The following is a 20,861-nucleotide window of genomic DNA, read 5'->3' as shown; positions in this document are numbered from 1 at the left end:
ACAGATAGCGAACACAAACTCTGCTTTCTCGAACCATCTTAGAAGTCCCACAGCCCCTTCAGTCCCGGTGAAGGTCTGTGGCTTGCAGTCCATAAACATTTTGAACGTACACGCAGGCTGGTTAGGTTGAGGTTGCGCTTGTTGACCTAAATAACGGGAGGAAACACATTATAGGAATGAAAAGACGTGTACGTGGTATAAGAGTAAAGAGTACTTGGTACATTCCGTACCAGCTTGATAGGCTGCCAAAGCCTCAGCCACGCGGGTATTGATTAGGTTATTCAACTCAGCCTGAGTCATGTTGATGTTGCCACGTCCGTGTCCTCATCCACTCATGTTTCTATAGTTGGGAATAAACCGATTTAGAAATCGAAACGAGATGGAAGTCAGGTGTCATACAGATATCTATATACTACCAAGTTTGCACATAGTAAGGCAGAACCCTTCTCACGCTCGATAAGCCTCACTGGGACTTGCATGCACCCCGCGTTATTATTAAGTGTGCACCCATAATAATAAGGCGATTTGCATGTTCATCTCAGAGCCTCTTAGCTTACGCTCGAAGTTTCCCCCTTCAAACAACACAACAGATGGTATCACAGGTCTATAGTTCGTATGAGTCGAAGAGTAGTGTCACACTATCAGGTCACTACGGTGTTAAATGTTTCAGTTCATATTCGTTGTGAGTGTGTGACTGCTAAGCAAATAATGTATAAAGTGAGAGAGAAACGAACCTTTCAATCTGGTGCTGAGTGTCATGATCGATTCTCGAAGTTGTTCGGTTATAGTCTGGTTTTACAAAACGTTTTAAAACCTAGTTCACTATAACCAGTGGCTCTGATACCAAACTGTAACACCCCCAAAATCCCACTAGCGGAAATCCCGCGAGGCGTGTTACGCATCAGAGTTCGAGCCACCAATCACATTGAACCAATGGTAAATACTTAAATAAAATATAAGATCAAATCCCAAAGTATTGTGTAGCGGAAGCATTTAATAAATCGTTTAGCAAGTGTTTCATAATACTTAAAACCAAAGTTTCCAATGTAAATAAATCCAAGAGCCTCGATCCATGACCACTCCAGCACTCCCAGATAGCAAGTCCATGTTCCAAGTGTTAATGACCTACAAGCATGCAACAAGTGTGTCAGACTACGCTGGTGAGTTCAAGGTGTTATTACGCGTTGTGTTACCAGATATATGTTAATACGATTCAATGATATGTTACGATGTTGCTCAAGTTAGATTACCCTAGGGACTACGCCCTTACGTAACCGAGGAGTGTGCCTCTAAGCAACCCACTATGTTGTTCGGTTAGTTACCCTAGGGGAACCGCCCTTACGTAACCGAGGAGTGTGCCTCTAAACAACCATAGTGAAACCCAGATAATTAGTACCTAATAGCGCTATCAACTAATTACCCCCATTGCCCTCAAGGCAATAACCAAAACCGATTAAGTTGTTTACCCAATGTTTCCCGTCCAATGTTTACCAGTTGTCCCAAACCACCGGGACGCATGCTTGAGAAAATGCAATGAACTCACCTGGGATTGCTCGGTATGATTCACACAGTTCAATTAAGTTACAAAGTGATCAACCCCGTCCTACCAAAGTTATTATGCTAGTCAGATTCGTATACAAGTTGTACAAGTATTCGACATCATAATCCACGTATAGGCATCGACGTAAACAGTCACGTAAACAAGCAAAGTCCAAGTGTTCAGCCCAATCAGTTGGGCTCGTATTGTGCAGGCCCAATATCAGCATGTACGGTTATATGGTCTCGAGTCGCAACAAAGAAAGGTCTCGAGTCGCAACCAGCGATCTCGAGTCGCAACGAGGGGTTTCGAGTCGCAACTGTGGTTTACGAGTCGCAACAGAGATTACGAGTCGCAACAGTGGTTTCGGTTTTTCATGGTCTGGTTACGAGTCGCAACTGGACTCGCAACCACGGTTTCGAGTTGTGCTCTGTGTGTACCAGTGTGGGGTCTCGAGTCGTAACTAGACCCGCAACTATGTGTGGTTTCGAGTCGCAACGGGTGGTTCCGACTCGCAATCGGTGTCGCAACGGTGCATGTAACAACTTTCCATGATTACACAGCAACAATCATTCCGTAAATCCAGCTAACAACTTATCAGTTTCACAAATCGGATCAAACACCTTGTTTAACAATTTTACATATTCAAATCATCATCAACAAGAACAGTAATTTCAATATCAACATACTATGCAATTCGGATCATTTGATTAACAATTATACTGCTCTAAATCAATGACATGTAACCCGAAACATGGCAACCTATGTTTAACATAAACACGTCCGATTTAACAAGAATATTATCATTAACATCAACATCATCAAATACCCTCCGAATCAATTATATGGCAGTCGATTATCAATTCACAAGAACATCACACAATGCATACAAGTGGGCCGATTATTAGCACATAATCCATTTAACAACATACACAGTCAATCATGAAACAATCATTAAGCACACTAACCGGTTGATGATGGTAAGAGGGTGATCCGAACAAGAATGCTCCTTGGTGCCGTCGGGTTTCAAGCAACGAGAGAGAGAGAGAGAGAGGTCTAGGGTTTCTTGTGTGAGAATGATCTTGCCAAAGTGTGCAAAGGTTACTAACACCCTAGTTGTTAAACAATCAAAGAGGGATGGACCGAACCCCCACTTGGGTTGCCCCTTGGTTCCGATTACAAAGTTTACGGCCCAAATGGCCTTGTGTGATTGATCCATGCCGTGTGGGTTTAGTTCAAGCAACATACGTATAAGCATATAATTCGTAACATACAATATCCACACATATCACGTAACATGCATTCATTCAATCAAAGTAGCTCACGTAAGCACGTAGCGTTACAGAAAGTAGGTTCAAATTCCGAGTTGTCACAGTAATTCTTTTCGTGCACCTTCAACTGTCTTGAAGCATAGGCAATCACTTTGCCTTTCTGCATGAGCACACACCCCATGCCAGTGTGTGACGCGTCGCAGTAAACTACGAACTCTTCGGTACCTTCTGGTAGCGTCAACACAGGAGCATTGCTCAGCCTTTGTTTCAAGATATCAAAGGATTCTTGCTGCTTAGGGCCCCAAACAAACTTTTCCTTCTTCTTGGTTAGAGAAGTTAAGGGCGCAGCAATCCTTGAGAAATTCTCAATGAATCTTCTGTAGTATCCTGCCAACCCCAGGAAACTACGGATCTCTGTGGGCGTCTTTGGCTCTTGCCAGTTCATGACCGCCTCTACCTTAGCGGGATCCACCTGGATACCACGCTCGCTTACGACATGTCCAAGAAATTGGACTTCTCGTAGCCAGAATTCACATTTAGAGAATTTGGCATAGAGTTTCTCATGATGCAGTAATTTAAGAATACATCGTAGGTGTTTCTCATGGTCAGCTTTGTTCTTTGAATAGATAAGAATGTCGTTGATGAATACGATGACGAATTTGTCTAAATACGGCTTGCAGACGCGATTCATGAGATCCATGAACGCAGCCGGTGCATTTGTGAGCCCAAAAGGCATCACTAGGAACTCGTAGTGACCGTAGCGAGTCCTAAATGCTGTTTTGTGTACGTCTTCATCTCGGACCTTCAGCTGATGGTAGCCCGACCTTAAGTCGATCTTCGAGAAATAGCTAGCCCCTTGCAATTGATCAAACAAATCGTCGATCCTTGGCAATGGGTATCTATTCTTTATCGTGACTTTATTAAGTTCACGATAATCGATGCACAGACGCATCGATCCGTCCTTTTTCTTCACAAACAGGACAGGTGCTCCCCAGGGAGACGAACTAGGCTTGATGAAACCTTTTGCTAACAGTTCATCCAGCTGGGTCCTCAATTCCTTCATTTCAGTCGGTGCTAGCCTGTAGGGTGCTCTAGCAATGGGAGCTGCTCCAGGGATGATATCTATTCTGAATTCCACCTGCCTATCTGGTGGCAACCCAGGTAGATCTTCGGGGAAAACTTCTGGATACTCCGAAATGACAGGAATGTCTTCTATCTTCGGTTTGGGCTCGTCTATAATCACCTGTGCCATGTAGATGACACAGCCTCTTTTTAAACATCTTGAAGCCTTGAGCATAGATACGTTCTCGGGCAATCCATATTGCGTATCTCCTCGAATGGTGAGCGATTCACCAGTCGGGGTCTTTAGCACTATTTGTTTTCTATTGCAGACGATCTGGGCCTGGTTATGCGATAACCAGTCCATGCCCAGAACGATGTCAAAACCAGCTAGATTAAAGGGAAGTAGAGATAGAGGAAAAGAATGGTTCTTAATGGATATCATACATCCATCTAATATAGTGGAGACGGTTTCTACTGTGTCGTCTGCTAGCTCTACCTCGTATTTCATATTTAGGGTTTTGACAGGCATGTTCAGCAATTTGCAAAATTTTTGGTCTACGAAGGATTTATCAGCGCCTGAATCGAAAAGTACTCTTGCAAAGATATTATTCACGAGAAAAGTACCTGTGATTACGTTGTCGTCTTGCAAAGCTTCCTTCACATCCATTTTGAAGACTCTAGCGTTATTCTTTTTGGTTTCTTCCGTCTTCTTGGCGAACTTGGGGCAGTTGCTTTTGATGTGCCCCTTCTCACTACAATTGTAGCAGCGCATCTTTAATCTTCTTACAGTCCACAGTCTTGTGGTCTTTGGACTTGCACAGTCCACAAGTATACGACTTTGACTGGGACTGTGAGTTTGACCCAAGCCTGCATTTCTCAAAGTGGAATTTCTGGCAGTTTTTGCACTTGGGCTTCTCTCCCGATTGTTGCCCATCTTTCTTCGATTCGGTCCCTCTCTTGCCATCACCGTTCCCACGGTGTTTCTTTCCCGACCTTCGTGAGGCATCGTCCTCACGCTTCCTCTTCTCGGCCTCCTTGTTCCTCAGCGATCTCAGTCGGACCGCGTCCATCGTGAGGGACAAAGAGAGGTCAGTTACAGACCTGAAGGTCGTTGGCCGAGAGGCCTTCACACTAGCCTTTATCGCGGGTTCTAACCCCCCGATAAAACGAGCGATTCTCCTTGGTTCCGGGGTTACTAGATATGGGACCAAGCGAGACATCGTGTTGAAGCTCGTCAAGTAGGCCTGGCAGTCCAGATTTGTCATCACCAATGACACAAAATCGGACTCTATCTTCTCCACCTCATGCTGAGGGCAGTAATTTTCTTTGATGAGAGAAACGAATTCCTCCCACGTCATGCTGTAAAGCTCAGCTTTTCCCGAGGCCTGAACCAGCGCCCTCCACCAAGCTAGGGCCTCGCCCTTAAACGATTGTGACACAAACTTCACTACATCCCTTTCCGCATAGCCACTGATGTCCACCACAGTGTCCATCTCATCCAGCCATGTCATACATTCGACGGCACCTTTCTCCCCTGTGAAGTCTCGGGGTTTACAAGACACGAAGTACTTGTAGGTGCAGCCCCTGGCACCGGACGCATCAGTGTATTCCCTTTCCCGACGAACACTGTTTTCATTTGACGAGTGATGGTCGTCGTCCTTTTTGGGCTTGGACGAGTGGTTATCGTCGTCCTTCTTGGGTTTGGATAGTGGTTTGCTGTGGGTTTTTGAGTGTGTCTTTGGCTTTGATGGTGGTTTGGAAACTGTTCTGCTTCGAGATTCTGTATATTGTCGATCTAGAGCTGCTTGCACGGCGTTGTCGACAAGAGCCTTGAGTTGTGCGCCCGTTAAATTTACTTGGGCATTATCATACTCATCTTCACTTGTGTGACTATTTTCTCCATTTGGATTCGCCATAGCAGCTTGTATCTGCTGCAGAAGATAATTAAAATTTTTATTTAGGAGTTTGTTATTGAATTGTCTTTTATGGCAATTCCTTAACCATGGTAATGAAGACCATATTCGGTTAATTTGTTACTCACTTTTTATTTAGGATTTGAACATACTTATCCTAATCACAATTAATATTGCTAGTGGCATAAAAGCCTAGTCTCTAGGACGTTATTATCATATTAGCCGAGATTACAGAGAATCAAGGTATGAAGGTTTGAACCGTAGTTCTTTTACCCTCTTCTGACAGGGAGTCATAGACCACCACTGTCTTTTGTCTTATTATGACAGCAATTATGGCCCGTAGGCACTACATCCCTAACGGATGTTTGATAGTTCGGCCCTTAGGCACTACATCGCTTGACGGATGTTTAACAAGTGATCATCTTTATTGATGATTTAACCCATGATTTATCATATCATTAATTTGGGCTTTGGAATCCTTTAAAGGATTCTTGTGTAAGAATGACGTGTGCGATTTTAACGAATCACATTTGTCATGAATGTTAACATGGTTACCGAGGTTAACAGGGAATCTGAATCTTTTAATTAGGTCTTACCATCTTGGCCGGATCTTAAAAGACACCTGGCTAGGTTTCACTCTTAAGATTCTTTATTTAGGCAGATCAAATTAAAAGGAATGATTTTGATTTATTTCATATATATAGTAATAACAAAATGAAATTCATAACATAACATTCCAAAACTTCCATACGATTACACACTGCCCTAAACGGGTCTTTTAACAAGTACATACTTACATAGAGGTTAATAAAAAGACAAGTCCACGCAGGGACTAATACTGGATAGGTGTCCGCGTAGGGACTGAAAGATAAGTCCACGTAGGAACTGAAATACGATAAATGTCCACGTAGGGACTAAAGTGTAAGTACAACAATCCATAAGGAGACTAAGGGTCTCGTTTCTTTTTCTTGCCCTTCAGTAGGTTTGCCAAGCCCTTGAGGAATCCTCGGTGGCTCTTACGTTCTTCCTCGAAGTCTCTTTCCACACGGCTCAAGCGGTGGAGTATTTCTTCTTGTTCAGGTGGGGAAAAACGTGGTTGTGGCGCCGGTTGCGGAACTGGAGGTCTAGGAGGTGCTGGATACCCATGAGCTGAGTAGTCCGGTACTCCCATGTTTCCAAGAGCTCCGTCGGGATAGCGGGCATTATACCTAGCCGCTACCACATATGGGTCGCGCTCATAGTTGTAGTTGTAATGTGCTTGCGATGACGGTTCGAACGGGTTGTAAGCCGACGGACCCATGTATGCAGGTATTGGGTGGTCATACCCAAATGGTGGCGAAGTTGGTGCAGCTGGTGCGGAGTTCGCCTCCTGTACAGGACTTGAAGGTCCTTCTTCTTGTAGTGGCGGGTAGTGGCTACTACTAGAGTGTCGAGGGGTGCTGAAGTGGAAATCCCCTCCTCCTCGTGTGGATATACGGGCATTTGTCCTCCTACGCCTTGGCGGATCAGGCATTACTGGCTGTACCGGTGGCGGAGGTGGTGGCGTAACTGCCACGAAACGTGGATCCTCGGAGGGATCTCGCGGATGTTGCGGCTGTTGTGATGTCTGTGGCGTGTGGAACCACTCGTGTTGATTAAACAACGCCATGAAGCTATCTGGTCCCTGATAGGGTGTACCATGAAAGGATGACCCATCAGAGATTTCTATTGGATGCGTGGGCGTACCACGAGCAGGTTCTGTCGGATCAGTATCCTCGTCCATATGATCTTCGGAGAAGTGATCTTGTGGTCCTAACGGAACGAAGCCTGAAGGTTCCTGGATGTAGTCAGCTGGATTAAACTGACCTCTGCAGTATGGAGTAGGGTCGTCAAAATTTCGGTGCGATACCGAACGCTGTAGAGGTATGAAGGAGGGTTGCGGGTTGTTGGGATCATTTTCGGAATTTGGCCCGAATGAGTGCCGGTATGATGGCATCGAGCTATGCGAGGTGGAATGCCTCGCAGGTTCATAAAGGTCTCTTTGCCTTTGCGGTTCTTCACTCCTTGTGGTCGAAGGAGCTCGCGTATTTGAGGTCCAGCTTCGTGATCGTTGTGAGTAACGATCTCTCCTCTGCCTCTTCTTCCCCTTCCTCTTCCTCGGAAAATTACAGGCGGCATATTTCCTGCTTTTTAAAACTTTAAATACCATAATAAAAGAAAAAGACAAACTTGGAATAACAATTCGAAGATAAATATAATTCAACCATTTACTGTAATATCGAATGTATCACAAGTAGTTGAATAGTATCCACAGGAGGGATCAAAATAAATAAAAATGTTGTTCAACAGATAAGACATCAAGCTTGCGAGACTTCTTAAGATGATAAGGAGCTATTGCCAGCCGATTTCGTGTAGTACCTGCACTTAATCTTTTTAGGAAAATACGTCAGTTTACACTGGTAAATACATTCAACCGACACTTTTGTAAAATGTTTATTAAAATTGATTTGAATGCACGAGGCACAAACTCTTTTATAACTTGGGAGAATTATTTAAAATTATAATCTTGTGAACGAATTACATGTTCCTTTTATGCGTTCAGTAGCCCGGATCTAGTCCGGGTTAAAGATCAATAGACACACCACATTGCGTAAAACTGAGGTGGGTAAACCATCGGCTACGTCTTTTAATAATATAGACATAATACCGGGTGTACGCCTACACCCGACTGTCAAGGTCGTGGCCATTTCTTTGAATGATGCCAAGGATATCCGGGACATGGTCATTAACCCCCCGAAGGCTTTTAAGTAACAAGACTGTTTAAATGAGCCGATCAAATTATTCAATTAACCACCTAAGCGATGGAAGATTTGATGCTCAATCAAGCGGTATTTTATATACCGTAACCCAAGCCCGTATAAGGGAAAATAAGTTAAAAGTATTTACCTTTGCAAGTATTGTCCTTAATCGATTAAATCACAAATATCTTTTACTGGGGCTCCTATTCTTGAACGAAGGTTTTAAAATAACCAATTAGAATCCTAACGGGTCTTTATATTAGCCGTAGCCTAGACCGGTCAGTTTCATGGGATAGATACGGTTTAATCGCGTGAAAGGCGAAAACCGAGAATGGAATGTGATTCTGACCCAACAAGTTTGAAGAATTGTTTTATATGGGTTTAATATTCACATTCTGGATTTTTGGGGTCAAAGTAATATGGTTTGACCCGTATCGGCTAATTTATGTAAACTAGTTACATAAGCCGAACCGTGCGCGCAATAGGCGCAACGGGTATCCGTGGGAGTCCTACACTTGTTTCCTGAGTCAATATGCTTTAAGGAGGTTGTGGTATCAGTAGGATACCTTCCGTGATGCCCGTAACGAGTTTAAGTTTATTATACGCCCCGTAGGGGTTTTCTGGTCATTTTAAAGGCTTTTAAAGAGATTTATGAGTTCTACAGGAAATCTGAGTTTCCCGATCAGTTTATAAAGTTCAAAATACTTTATTTATTATCTAAAATCAGTAGCAACTGGAATCGGGTCAAAAGACCTTGTAGAACTAGAGTTTTGGCCGAAAAGGGCATATTCGGTATTTACCGAACCGTAGCCATAACCGCAGGTTATGAGCAGGTTAAAATTAATTAAAAATCTTTAAAAATCTCAAAATATTATTTCACAACAGTGAGTAAAAAGGTTTGGTGACGAAATCTTGGTTTAGTTAGGCGTTATGCTAATCGCGCCGTTTATTACAAAAGTTTACTTTAATTGCGCTATTTAGCGTAACTCCTATTCTAGACCTCGGATTGACGTGAAACTTTAGGGACATGCTTAGAATTTAGTAAGCAAGGTTATGGTCCCTTCACGCATCCGAAATACTCGTTTTATTATGAAAAGGGCGTTACGGTCAACTTTTAAGCAATTAACGGAAATGCGTAAAAGACTCGGACAAACAACGACCTGGTCACAGAGGGTGATACCATCACGTGACCTGGTCCTAAGAGAGTCCTAAGGCATATCTACATTGCACTAAAACGGGTCAGAACTGAAGTCAAAGCAAAAGTCAAACTTTTGCGACATTCGGTTCCGAACCGGGTCAATATGGCAAATGGCCGAATCAAACGAGCTTAGACAAGTTAATATACTTAATATCATGTTTTATGAGTGTTCAAACAGGTTTCATACCATTTATATTACAGATTATGCAAGAATCGCAAAAATGGCTTTCTGTTGACTTTTTAAGCATACGTTTAACTCGACATTTGAACTAGTTAGAGTGGTGATCAGGGGGAACCCTTTTAGAGGTTTATTACCCACATAAATACCAACACATAACTACTTTTGATTCGAGATATGACTGAGCCATTAAGGATTTATCTCGAAGTCAAACCGTAGTTACGACGGTTTGATTTTTAGCTATATTACTAAGTAAAACTAAACCACAAACATTTTAAACAACTTACAGAAGCTTGAGCACGATTTAGGATGATAGAATAAAGCTTGGAAGCTCCAGAGGTGATCAAGAGAATGTGTTTTGAAGTGTGATGAACTTATGCATATCTTAGGCCTATTTATAGTACAAGAATGGCTTTAAGATCCTTACAACTCAGCCTACAAGTGAGTATGGATGATGGGCAGGTGGCCTAGAGTGCTATGGGTCGAGTAGGGGGTGCCCATGCCTCACTTATTGCATGTATGGTCGTTCACTAGCTCAAAAGGCAAGTTAGTCCAAGTTTTCTGCATCTGGGCGTTTCACGCGGCCCGCGTGAAGGATCAGGCTCCCCATTACGCGGGTCGCCTGGATCCTCATGTCAGAAACGAGTTATAAAAAGGCTCGTGGCCCGCGTAAACTTAATCTAAACCTTTACGCGGCCCGCTTCAAGTCTTATTTTTCAGGTTTTCAAATCTTTTGAAATGATGACCAAATCTTTGTAATTAATAACGAAATCTTTGGTAATTATTAACCTGACCTTTCGGGTTTGAAGGGGTAACTTTGCGATTTGGCCCTCGGTTAATTACAATTAAGGGCCTCGTGTTATTTACCCGCGCTGTTAAGTCCCCGGTTATCTTGTTAATTATTCGGAAAGCCTTAACTTTCATTGTTGACGCTTTTAACCCCTCTCATACGAATTTGATCATAACTTTCTCGTTTTAAAACGGAACTTCGCGGAATTTATATAGTACATTCTAGCGAGCGTATTTTACTGTTACAAAGCCTCGGGTACGTCAAAGGGTCACTCAGAGGTATAATTAAACATGTTGACACAGTTAACCCCCCTGTAGCTTGTAACCTCTCACTTTCTTCCGCGTTTCGCTTCCGTACGATCCATGATTTATTCGTTTGAAGGTACGAGCATCGTTTAGGGTTACTATACAGTATACTTACCCTTGTTTGACATTTATAACCCTCGAATTTACATACTTTCAAGGTTTGTCAACTTTAGTCCTTTATTCAATATTAAATGCCACGTGTAAACTCAAGACACGTGTCAATACATTATTGGACACAAAATTTCGAGGTGTTACAAACAGGCTCGATCACAACAGCAGGTGGGACGACTGATGGCTTTAAAGGTTGAGCCGTGACAATAGTGGCGTCCACCACTGGTGCGATACTAGGAGATCCTCCGACAGTAGGGACACTCCTGATCACGTCACCGATAACTGGTACAATGCTAGAAGATCGTCCCGTCTCATGGATTGAGAGAGGTACATCATCGTCATCTATCCACCCATTGCTAGTGAAAGCGTATCGGGGGTCTACCTGGCTGGCAAAAGCAGCAGGGTCGACGTGGAAAGATGAGGTAAGCTCGGTAGTACCAACCATCTGTGGAGCCGTGATAGGTGTCTCTGGTAGCATAGGTCTGGGTGAAGTCTCAAAATCTGGCTCGTAACCTGAGTCGTGGATCTCAATGACCTCGTGTTCGTGCGACATCTATGACACACATATAACCGTACAAGTAAGTGCGTATTCAAAATGAACAGTAACACATAAGGCCAAAATAAATAGAAAATCACTTATGCACATAAACACATAAGGGTTTTCATACATGATAAAATTTCCATGTTTATTTTAAAATTCTTGGCTTTGAGAATTTTGGACTTTAAATCTCAAAATTCTTCGGTTGAAGTCTAGTGTTTTCTCCTGAAAACATCTAGTTTGCTAACAACCAATGGCTCTGATACCAACTTCTATCACACCCCAAAAAACGTCACAGCGGAATATTAAACGTAGTGGTGACGGAAGTTGGTGCCCATTTATACCTTGTGGAACGATGCATTTATTTGTTGGACATATTGACTTGTTTTAAAACATAAAGTATTTAAACATTACATTTTTAAAACCACGACACAACTACAAAAGTTAAGTTGTCCTGATCCTCTCGGATCTTATTACAGACGTCCCAGAAAGTTAAAAAGTTGTCCAACATTTTCAAACAAAACAACATGCATCATCAAACACAAGATACGCCATGATTCCCAAAGCCGAACTCAAGTACCTGTAGAACACGTTAAAATAAAGTGTCGACACAAAGGAAGGTGAGTTCACATATTCTCATACAAACAATTCATTCCAAAGGAAAACTTTCTGATTATGTGTTTATTTTAAAACATCCATATAATTTTTAGAAAGTCCATTTTACTTCCTTAATAAAATCCATGGGTCCTCCGTCGCGGTTCAACAACCCGACAATAAAGCTCTTACCCAGGTTTTGTATATTAAATTCATAGCGTCAACTTTCAGACTCGTATGTTAACACATAAGGTTCACCCAAAATTTTACCCATACCCATTTTAGCGATTCAGTAACGTTTTCGGGCGTCGGAAGTCACGTATAACTAACCAAACACCGAGTAAACTTAAAATTAGTTAAAATACTTATTTTTAAACTAAAAATATCAGTTTACTTATTGATCTAAATCAGTTTTATAAAAATCATTCGAAAAGCCGATTTTTTATCGTTTTAACGCATAGTTTTGCGTTAAAAGTTACTATAATCATCCCAACTCGAAACGACTTGATATTTTAACACAATACATGTTATTTACTGATTAAAATAGTGGTTATAATCAGATTAGTGCAGTTTTTGTGTAAGTCACATAAATCATGTGATTTCACGTATTTTACCACTTTTAATGCACCAAGTACAACATGCGAAGCTAGCAAATATTATGACAAAGTTATATGTCACTAAACACTTTAAAATAACTTTATTTTAGTGTTTATATTCTGATTAAATCTGATTTTTATGAAATCATAATCATATGATCATTTCATGCCTTCACAACATCATGTAAGTTCACATATATGCATCTAATGTACTCACACATTATCATCAACATCACTCATGATCTAATCATGCTCAAAACTTCACTAGCATCATATTCTTACAAATATTACACATAACACTTTAATCCTTCAAATCATTCGTGCTCATTCATACTTAGATCTTTCACATTTAAGATTATACAACAACTTTTACATGCATGCATACATATATACATACATATATACATACATATATACGAAATATATATACACACACATACTTCCAAAAATTTACTTTTCAATACATCACTTCCAAAAATAACCAAGGAATCTTTTATCGAAAATTCAAAATACAACTTATACACATACATACATACATACACACACACACAATCGGCCATATACATATACATGCACACACCCATTTTTATTTTGTTCAAAACTCATTTGTTTGATAGTTTCAAGTTAATGTTTAGATTCAAGAATCAAGAGAAACTTTCACTATCTTCTTTGTCACTATGAATCAAGAACAATATCTAAAGAAAATATTTTATGCCTTCAAGATTTTTAATGGGTTTTTGATAAAGATGGTGATTTAGGGTCTTGTTCTTGCTTGAAACTACTTGAAATCACCTCCAAACCTCCTTATGAGCTTGAAATCACCATGTAAGGCCCTTGAATCTTCATGTGTTGAATTTGAAAATGAAATGTTGATGTGATTAGGGGTGTTCGGCCGTGAGTGTTCAAGAGGAAGAGAGAGAGTGATTTTGAATTGTGTTTTCATGGATTAGTGAGTTTGTATGGGAAACATGAATGCCTTAATCATCACTCAAGATCTCTAGCATGGACAAGTGTCCAAGTGCAACTTTCTAGAGAATGTGGGCAGCCCACATTGCCGCCCCACATGTCTCTCTCACACAATATATATATATATACATATATGTATTATATGTAAATTTGAGTTAAAACAGGCATTTTACTGAATACCAGGTATTTTATCTAGCGTTTTAATCCCGTTTTACTGCGTTTTTAATTATTTTTATCATTCTATAAAAATAATCACTTAAAATTATTACTGAAATAATTACCAGTTGCTTTGACTGGCTGCGTTGACAGTATTTTGTCTAATTCGCGCAGTATCGCGTGGTACGCGCTCAAACTCAAAAAATAGAGTTTCTTAGCGTTTTAATTTATTTTTCCTTACGGATATGATTAAAATTTTTATTCTAATCATAACAGACTATTTTTAGGATTTTAATGCTAATCGGGTGGTCACCGATGTTCATTTCGCATTTTAATCGTTACGCGATAAGCGTTTGTTTTATCGTTGCCAACATAATTTTTATATGCATCTAAATTTACCAACACGTCAAATATCATAATTAAATATCACAGTCAGTCACAAACAACCATTTTACATGTTCACTACACAGGTTACTATTGTACGGTACAGCCTGTGAAGCCGGGTGTCACAGTCTCCCCTTGTTTAGGGAATTTCGTCCCCGAAATTCTATTTCACAGGCTTTGTTTTCGCACTTGGTGGGAAGAGATGAGGATTTTTCTGTTGCATTTGATCCTGTCGCTCCGAAGTGAACTCGGGTCCACACTTAGAATTCTAGCGGACTTTGACCAACTCAATCCTACTCCTCCTGAGTTTCTAGGTTTTCCGATCCAGAACCTCCACTGGTTCTTCGATAAACCTTAGTTTATCGTCCACTCGAACCTCTCCAGGGGGTATAATTAGTGTCTCATCTGACAGACACTTTTTCGGGTTGGAGACATGAAATACGTCATGAACTCCACTCAGTTCCTGTGGCAACTTGAGCCTATACGCAACTGGTCCAACTCGAGAGGCGATTTCGAAAGGACCTATATAACACGGGCTCAACTTTTCCCCTTTCCTAAACCTCACAACGCCCTTCCAAGGCGATACCTTCAACATGACTCTATCGCCGACTTGAAACTCTAGTGGTTTCCTTCGGTTATCTGCATAACTCTTTTGTCGATCCGCGGCAGCCCTCAACCTATTCTTAATCTGGACGACTTTGTCCGTAGTCTCCTGGATAAGCTCGGGTCTGGTCAAATGCTTCTCGCCAACTTCAGCCCAACAGAGCGGTGATCGACACTTTCTTCCATACAGGGCTTCGAACGGAGCGGCTTTTATGCTAGCGTTGTAAGAAAACTCTGCCAAAGGCAAATGAGTATCCCAACTTCCACCGAAATCAATCACACACGCTCTCAGCATATCCTCTAACGTCTGAATGGTCCTCTCGCTCTGACCATCCGTTTTAGGATGATATGCAGTACTCATATCCAAACGAGAACCCAACGATTTCTGGAGAGATCGCCAAAACCTGGAGTCAAATCGTCCATCTCTATCCGAAATGATTGACACTGGTACTCCATGACAGTCTACAATCTCGTTAAGGTACAACTGCGATATCTTCTCCGTATTATCTGTTTCCTTAAGTGCCAAGAAATGAGCAGACTTTGTCAATCGATCCACAACTACCCAGATTATATTGTGTCCACGCGACGTACGGGGTAACTTGGTGATAAAGTCCATCGTAAGATGTTCCCATTTCCACTTACGAATCTCCGGTTGCTGCAGAAGCCCAGACGGCTTCTGATGCTCAGCTTTAACCTTAGAGCACGTCAGACATTTACTCACATAGGCCGCAATGTCTCTCTTCATCTTCGGCCACCAGTAAAACTCCTTAATGTCCTGATACATCTTGGTAGAACCAGGGTGAATGTAATACTTGGATTTAGGAGCTTTGTTCATAACCAATTCACGGAGGTTACCTTTAAGCGGAACCCAGACTCGGTTCATGAAGTACATTACTTCATCCCCTTTTGGTATCAGTTTACGTTCTAAGCCCTTCAAACCTTCTCTTCTCAAATCTTCATCCTTCAAAGCTTCTCGCTGTGCATCACGAATTCGATCGGTCAAACTCGTTTGTATGGTCAAACCCAAAGCGCGCACACGTAGAGGCTTTTCCCGTTCCTTCCTGCTGAGCGCATCAGCAACAACGTCTGCTTTCCCTGGGTGATATCGGATATCACACTCATAATCGTTGAGTAACTCTACCCAACGTCGTTGTCTTATTCAACCGCTCTTTTAATTTCATCCCCAGAGACAGGACAACTTAACCAGCTGATATGTTAACCAAATCCCTTCCTGGACCAAACTTTGAATTATGTGTATGTTCATTGGGGTTGGGTGGAACTCAATTATCACTTTATGGTGGAGATTATTGAATATAAAGCCAAAATTAATAAACTCAACACGTTTTGGAATTGTCAATATATGATATTGGTTATGGTACAAGGCTTGTTGGTCATTCTCTGCAATAGTTGTGAAGTTAAGATAGAATTATATAAGTTCCTAAACTCCAGGGGTTGTTAATCAGCTGATTAGGGGTTGATGTGGGAAATTTTGGAAAAAAAACCGATCAACTTTATAAAAAAATAATATTTATTTAATTAACTGGTTTTGATTCATATTTATGTAATTAGCCTAAACTAAAGCAAGAAATATATTATTGCCAAACGAACTCATTTTATCATGAGACAAACACCAACATTGTCCAACTCATTTTAAAAATTCCATTATTACCTGGTCCACACACTGTTTAATATAGCTGACAAAAACAAACTAGAAGTTATATGACATGTAGTAGGTTTTATTTGAAATGTTTACAAACAAGTGATGTAAACATTGAAGTTATGAAAGCACCACCTTCCCAACTTATTGAACGTTCACAACATAAAAAACACAACTACAAGGAAGGTTTTATTTAGCAGTTGTTCGCGCCCCTGAAAACCTATGTACTTGGACGGACAATTATGATGCTTTCCGAATTCTTCGACTTGAAAAGTTGTTCGGTTTCTGGAGTAACATTTAAAGCCGCCTGTAAAACCACCGGAGACAATGCGTTCCATAGTGATGTATTCCCAGCTAGTTGTCCTAAAACAGGTCTATCAAATAGGTAAAATTATAAATTAGACAAATAAAACTCAATTTATTAGTCAAATATTCCATTTGTTTTATATATATGACTCACTTTGAAGAAGTTATCACCGTGAAAAGTTCTACTCCATAATCATCTGCAATACCCGAAGTAGCAAAGAACTGAGGAACAATGAACAAATCACCTTCTTCAACTTTACTGTCCAATGCAGGCTTTCCTTCACTACCCACAACCTTAATCCGACCACTTCCCTTAGCGATATAACATATCGCCACTGATCCATCCGCTACATAATCTGGTGCTGACATAGCATTGCCCTCCAGCTTCAAAAACTTTGCACTTAGACCAATCTCACTAAGCATTGGCAACTTCTTTTCAGTCAAGTAATTGATATATCCCCCACCTTTCACGACAACCGTCGCACCTGATGGATCTTCAATGTTGGCATATAACTTACCCGTGGTGTGACTACTTGGTGCTGGAAATTTGATTCCTTGATCAAGTTGAACAAGCACGGCACCTAGCTTGTTGGCTGTTTACAATATTTTCTGATTCCTTTTGGTCCAGACCAAAGGTTTTACCAACAAAATCGGATTGAAATCCAGCAAGAAGTCCCAGAGGCCCAACCCCAAAAAAGTTGGTGAATTGGCCAGGGACTAGGGATTTGCTGCTGTCACCCAATAATAAAATGACTGCATCGCTGTCGCCACCGTTAAACCACCATGAAACCACTCCCATTGAAACTGGAACTGCATCCCCTTTTTTTATCAACAAAACCTTTTCTTCTGGACTATTGGGTGTCACCAACCCAACAGTAACGGTACCTATACAACCATTTTGAATGACTCATAATGTATATACTACTATTGCCGACAAGAAATGTGGACTATTAGTGACGACTAGTTGTAGTAGAAGCAAATACACACGGTCACATTCTTTTGTTAAAATATTTATACTGTTTTGTTATTTATGTTTACATAATCCCGATCGATCTGAATTCAAAAGGTAGAGAAAAGCACGGAGTCCATAATTAAGAAAAGAAGATATGTGGTTTGGTATAAAGCACCTAAGGGGTTTGCAGTGCCACGTCAGAGCTACATATGCACCACATAAGCGAGGGGCTTTATTGTTAACTTGCACAGTGTGGGATAATGCCCCTTTAAAGCCCTATGTTAAACGAAATACATTAAAAAAAGGAAATCATTGAGGAAAAAATCTAATTGGTTGCAATCATTGGCCCCAACCTGCACATTCCATTGATGCTCGTTATTTGGATGAAGCCCTCTCTATAGTACCCCCCCCCCCACTCTCTTTGGCGCCTAGAAAATATGGGAGGGGTGCTATAGGGCGCCATTTTAACTTATTTGGTAGGTGGCGGTATTCCACACAATGTATGGTCTGAGTTAAAATTATTTTTTATTAATGCATTTGCTATTTAAATAGTTTGGGTTATCTTTTGAGTCAAGTGTAGTTAACCATCACTAGTGCTCTAGTGGTGGTCACGGATATTTAAGTTCCAACTATAGTGGGCCCGAGTGAGTTTTCCCCTACAGGTCTCAAGTTTGAGTCTGGGAGATAGGGGTTTCTCACTGAGGGGTTTAAATTGGGGATCTATTATGCGAGGGGACTCTCGATCGCGTACCCGGTTAAAACAACGTATGCTAGACCTCCCGACATTCGCGAATAATTCACACCTGTCAAGTGTAGTTCTCTGATGGTGCGGTTTGTTGGCACAGAAAAAAATGGTCAGGTAATCATATTAATAACGATTAAGTTAGTGATTAAAAACTCATAGTTAGTTAGTGAGAGAACTCGGAAACTACTCGTTTACGAAAAGAAAGGACTTTTAATAAAGGAGAGGAAAGTTGGAATTTTAAACATTTCAATCTTCTCCATATGCTATCATTTTAAAAAAAATTGCACCATAAGATCACAATTTTTTTAACTTTTGTTCAAGTATGTTCGAGCATATTTTTTTGAGATAAAAACAAGATATATCATGACAAACTTTTACAATACTACTATTATAGTATACTTAGCCTTAGAGTTTAGGTCTTAGGCTTAGTTGAACTTGTAGGGTTAGGTTTTTAGAGGGTTTAGATTTTGGGTTTAGTTTTTAGGTCAGGGGTGGGGGGGGTTAGGTTTTGGGTTTTGTTTTTAGGTTTTTGGGTGTGGGGGGTGAGGGTTTACATTTTTTCAGGGTGGGGGTTTTAGGTTTTTTTGGGAGTGGGCATGGTTTAGGTGTTTCATAGTGTTGCGCATGTGTAATACAAATTTGTTTTACAGCAAAAAATGTTAAAAAAAAGTGGTGTGTTTTTAAGAGTTTTCGAGTTCTCGCAATAAAAGAAGTTTTCTCGTGAACTCTCCCTTATATATATATATATATATATATATATATATATATATATATATATATATATATATATATGAGAATGTTCAAATGAAAACCACTAGGTAACGCGAAAACTCGAAAACTAACTAAAAAAGCCAAAAAAACATATCAAATATTTTTTTTTTCAAAACAATTTTCGCCACTTTTTATATATATAAAAAAAATTTCAGAAAAACAAAAAAAAAAAAAATTTGTTTGTAGTGCACATGTGTAATACTACACATGTGTAGTAATGTGTAGTATTCCACATGTGTAATACAATTTTTTTGAATTTTTTTATATATAAAAAACTGCGATTTTTTATAAAAAAAAATTGAAAAAAAAAATTTGGTGTGTCTTTTAGGCTTTTTTTTAGTTAGTTTTCAAGTTTTCGCGTTAAAAGTGCTTTTCATTTGAACCATCCCCTATATATATATATGTATATATATATATATATATATATAGGGTAAGGTTCATGCGAGAACCACCTTTATTGCGAGAACCACGAGAACCAATGTGAACACAACTTAAAATAGCTAAAAAAACCCTAAAAAAACCTAACCCCCACCCCCCACCCCAAAAAAAACCTAACCCCCCCCCCCCAAGCTAAATGCTAAAAACTAAAACCCCCAAAAAACCTAAAAAAAACCTACCCCCCCCCCCACCCCACCCCCAAGCTAAAATGCTAAAAACTAAACGCCCAAAAAACCTAAAAAATCTAAAAAAATAAAAAAAAATATCTAAATTTTTTTTAATATTTTTATGTTAAAATCGCTACTTTTAGTAGCCAAAGAAAAAAAAATTTAAAGTAGCGATTTTTTTATAAAAAAATATTAAAAAAAAATTCTTGTGTGTTTTTTTAGCTATTTTTAGGCATTTTTGGTTGTGTTCACATTGGTTCTCGCGGTTCTCGCAATAAAGGGTGGTTCCTAACGGATCTTTGTCCTAATATATATATATATATATATATATATATATATATATATATATATATATATATATATATATATATATATATATATATATATATATATATATATATATGTATATATATAGGGGAAGGTTCAAATGAAAACCAATAGTTATTGTGAAAACTCGAAAACTAATTTAAAAAGCCAAAAAAACATACCAATTTTTTTTACATACAAATTTTCGCAATTTTTTATACATAAAAAATTTTTTACATACAAATTTTCGCAATTTATATATATATATATATATATATATATATATATATATATATATATATATATAGGGTGGGGTTCTAAAGTGAACACTAGTGTATTTGCGAACTGAGTGAACAAATCCTGGCCATTGATCTACACACGTGTATGGTCAGGATTAGTTCACTCAGTTCGCAAGCTACACTAGTGTTCACTTTTAAACCTAATCCTATATATATATATATATATATATAGGGTAAGGTTCATGCGAGAACCACCTTTATTGCGAGAACCGCGAGAACCAATGTGAACACAAGCTAAAAT

The 20,861-nt window shown here is 39.9% G+C and overlaps 1 protein-coding gene across 2 annotated transcripts in view; it reads right to left on the bottom strand.

Annotated features, from left to right (window-relative positions):
* Positions 1–16,694: 16,694 nt before the first annotated feature.
* The window catches only part of LOC110927918 (glycinin G3), an 8,323-nt gene continuing 4,156 nt past the window's right edge, over positions 16,695–20,861 (bottom strand). For both annotated transcript variants that reach the window (XR_004889017.1, XM_022171242.2), the window contains exons 2-3: positions 17,097–17,827; positions 16,695–17,010 (exon numbers count right to left, since the gene is read on the bottom strand). Coding sequence is in view for 1 of the 2 variants with exons in the window: in XM_022171242.2 (XP_022026934.1) it covers positions 16,857–17,010; positions 17,097–17,365 (423 nt within the window). In the remaining variant the exon portion in view is untranslated. The remainder of the gene's footprint in view (positions 17,011–17,096; positions 17,828–20,861) is intronic.

Source organism: Helianthus annuus, chromosome 3 (assembly GCF_002127325.2).
Source record: "Helianthus annuus cultivar XRQ/B chromosome 3, HanXRQr2.0-SUNRISE, whole genome shotgun sequence".
NCBI lineage: Eukaryota > Viridiplantae > Streptophyta > Magnoliopsida > Asterales > Asteraceae > Helianthus > Helianthus annuus.
Note: the sequence above shows the minus strand (reverse complement) of the source record. Positions and strands in the feature narration are given on the sequence as shown.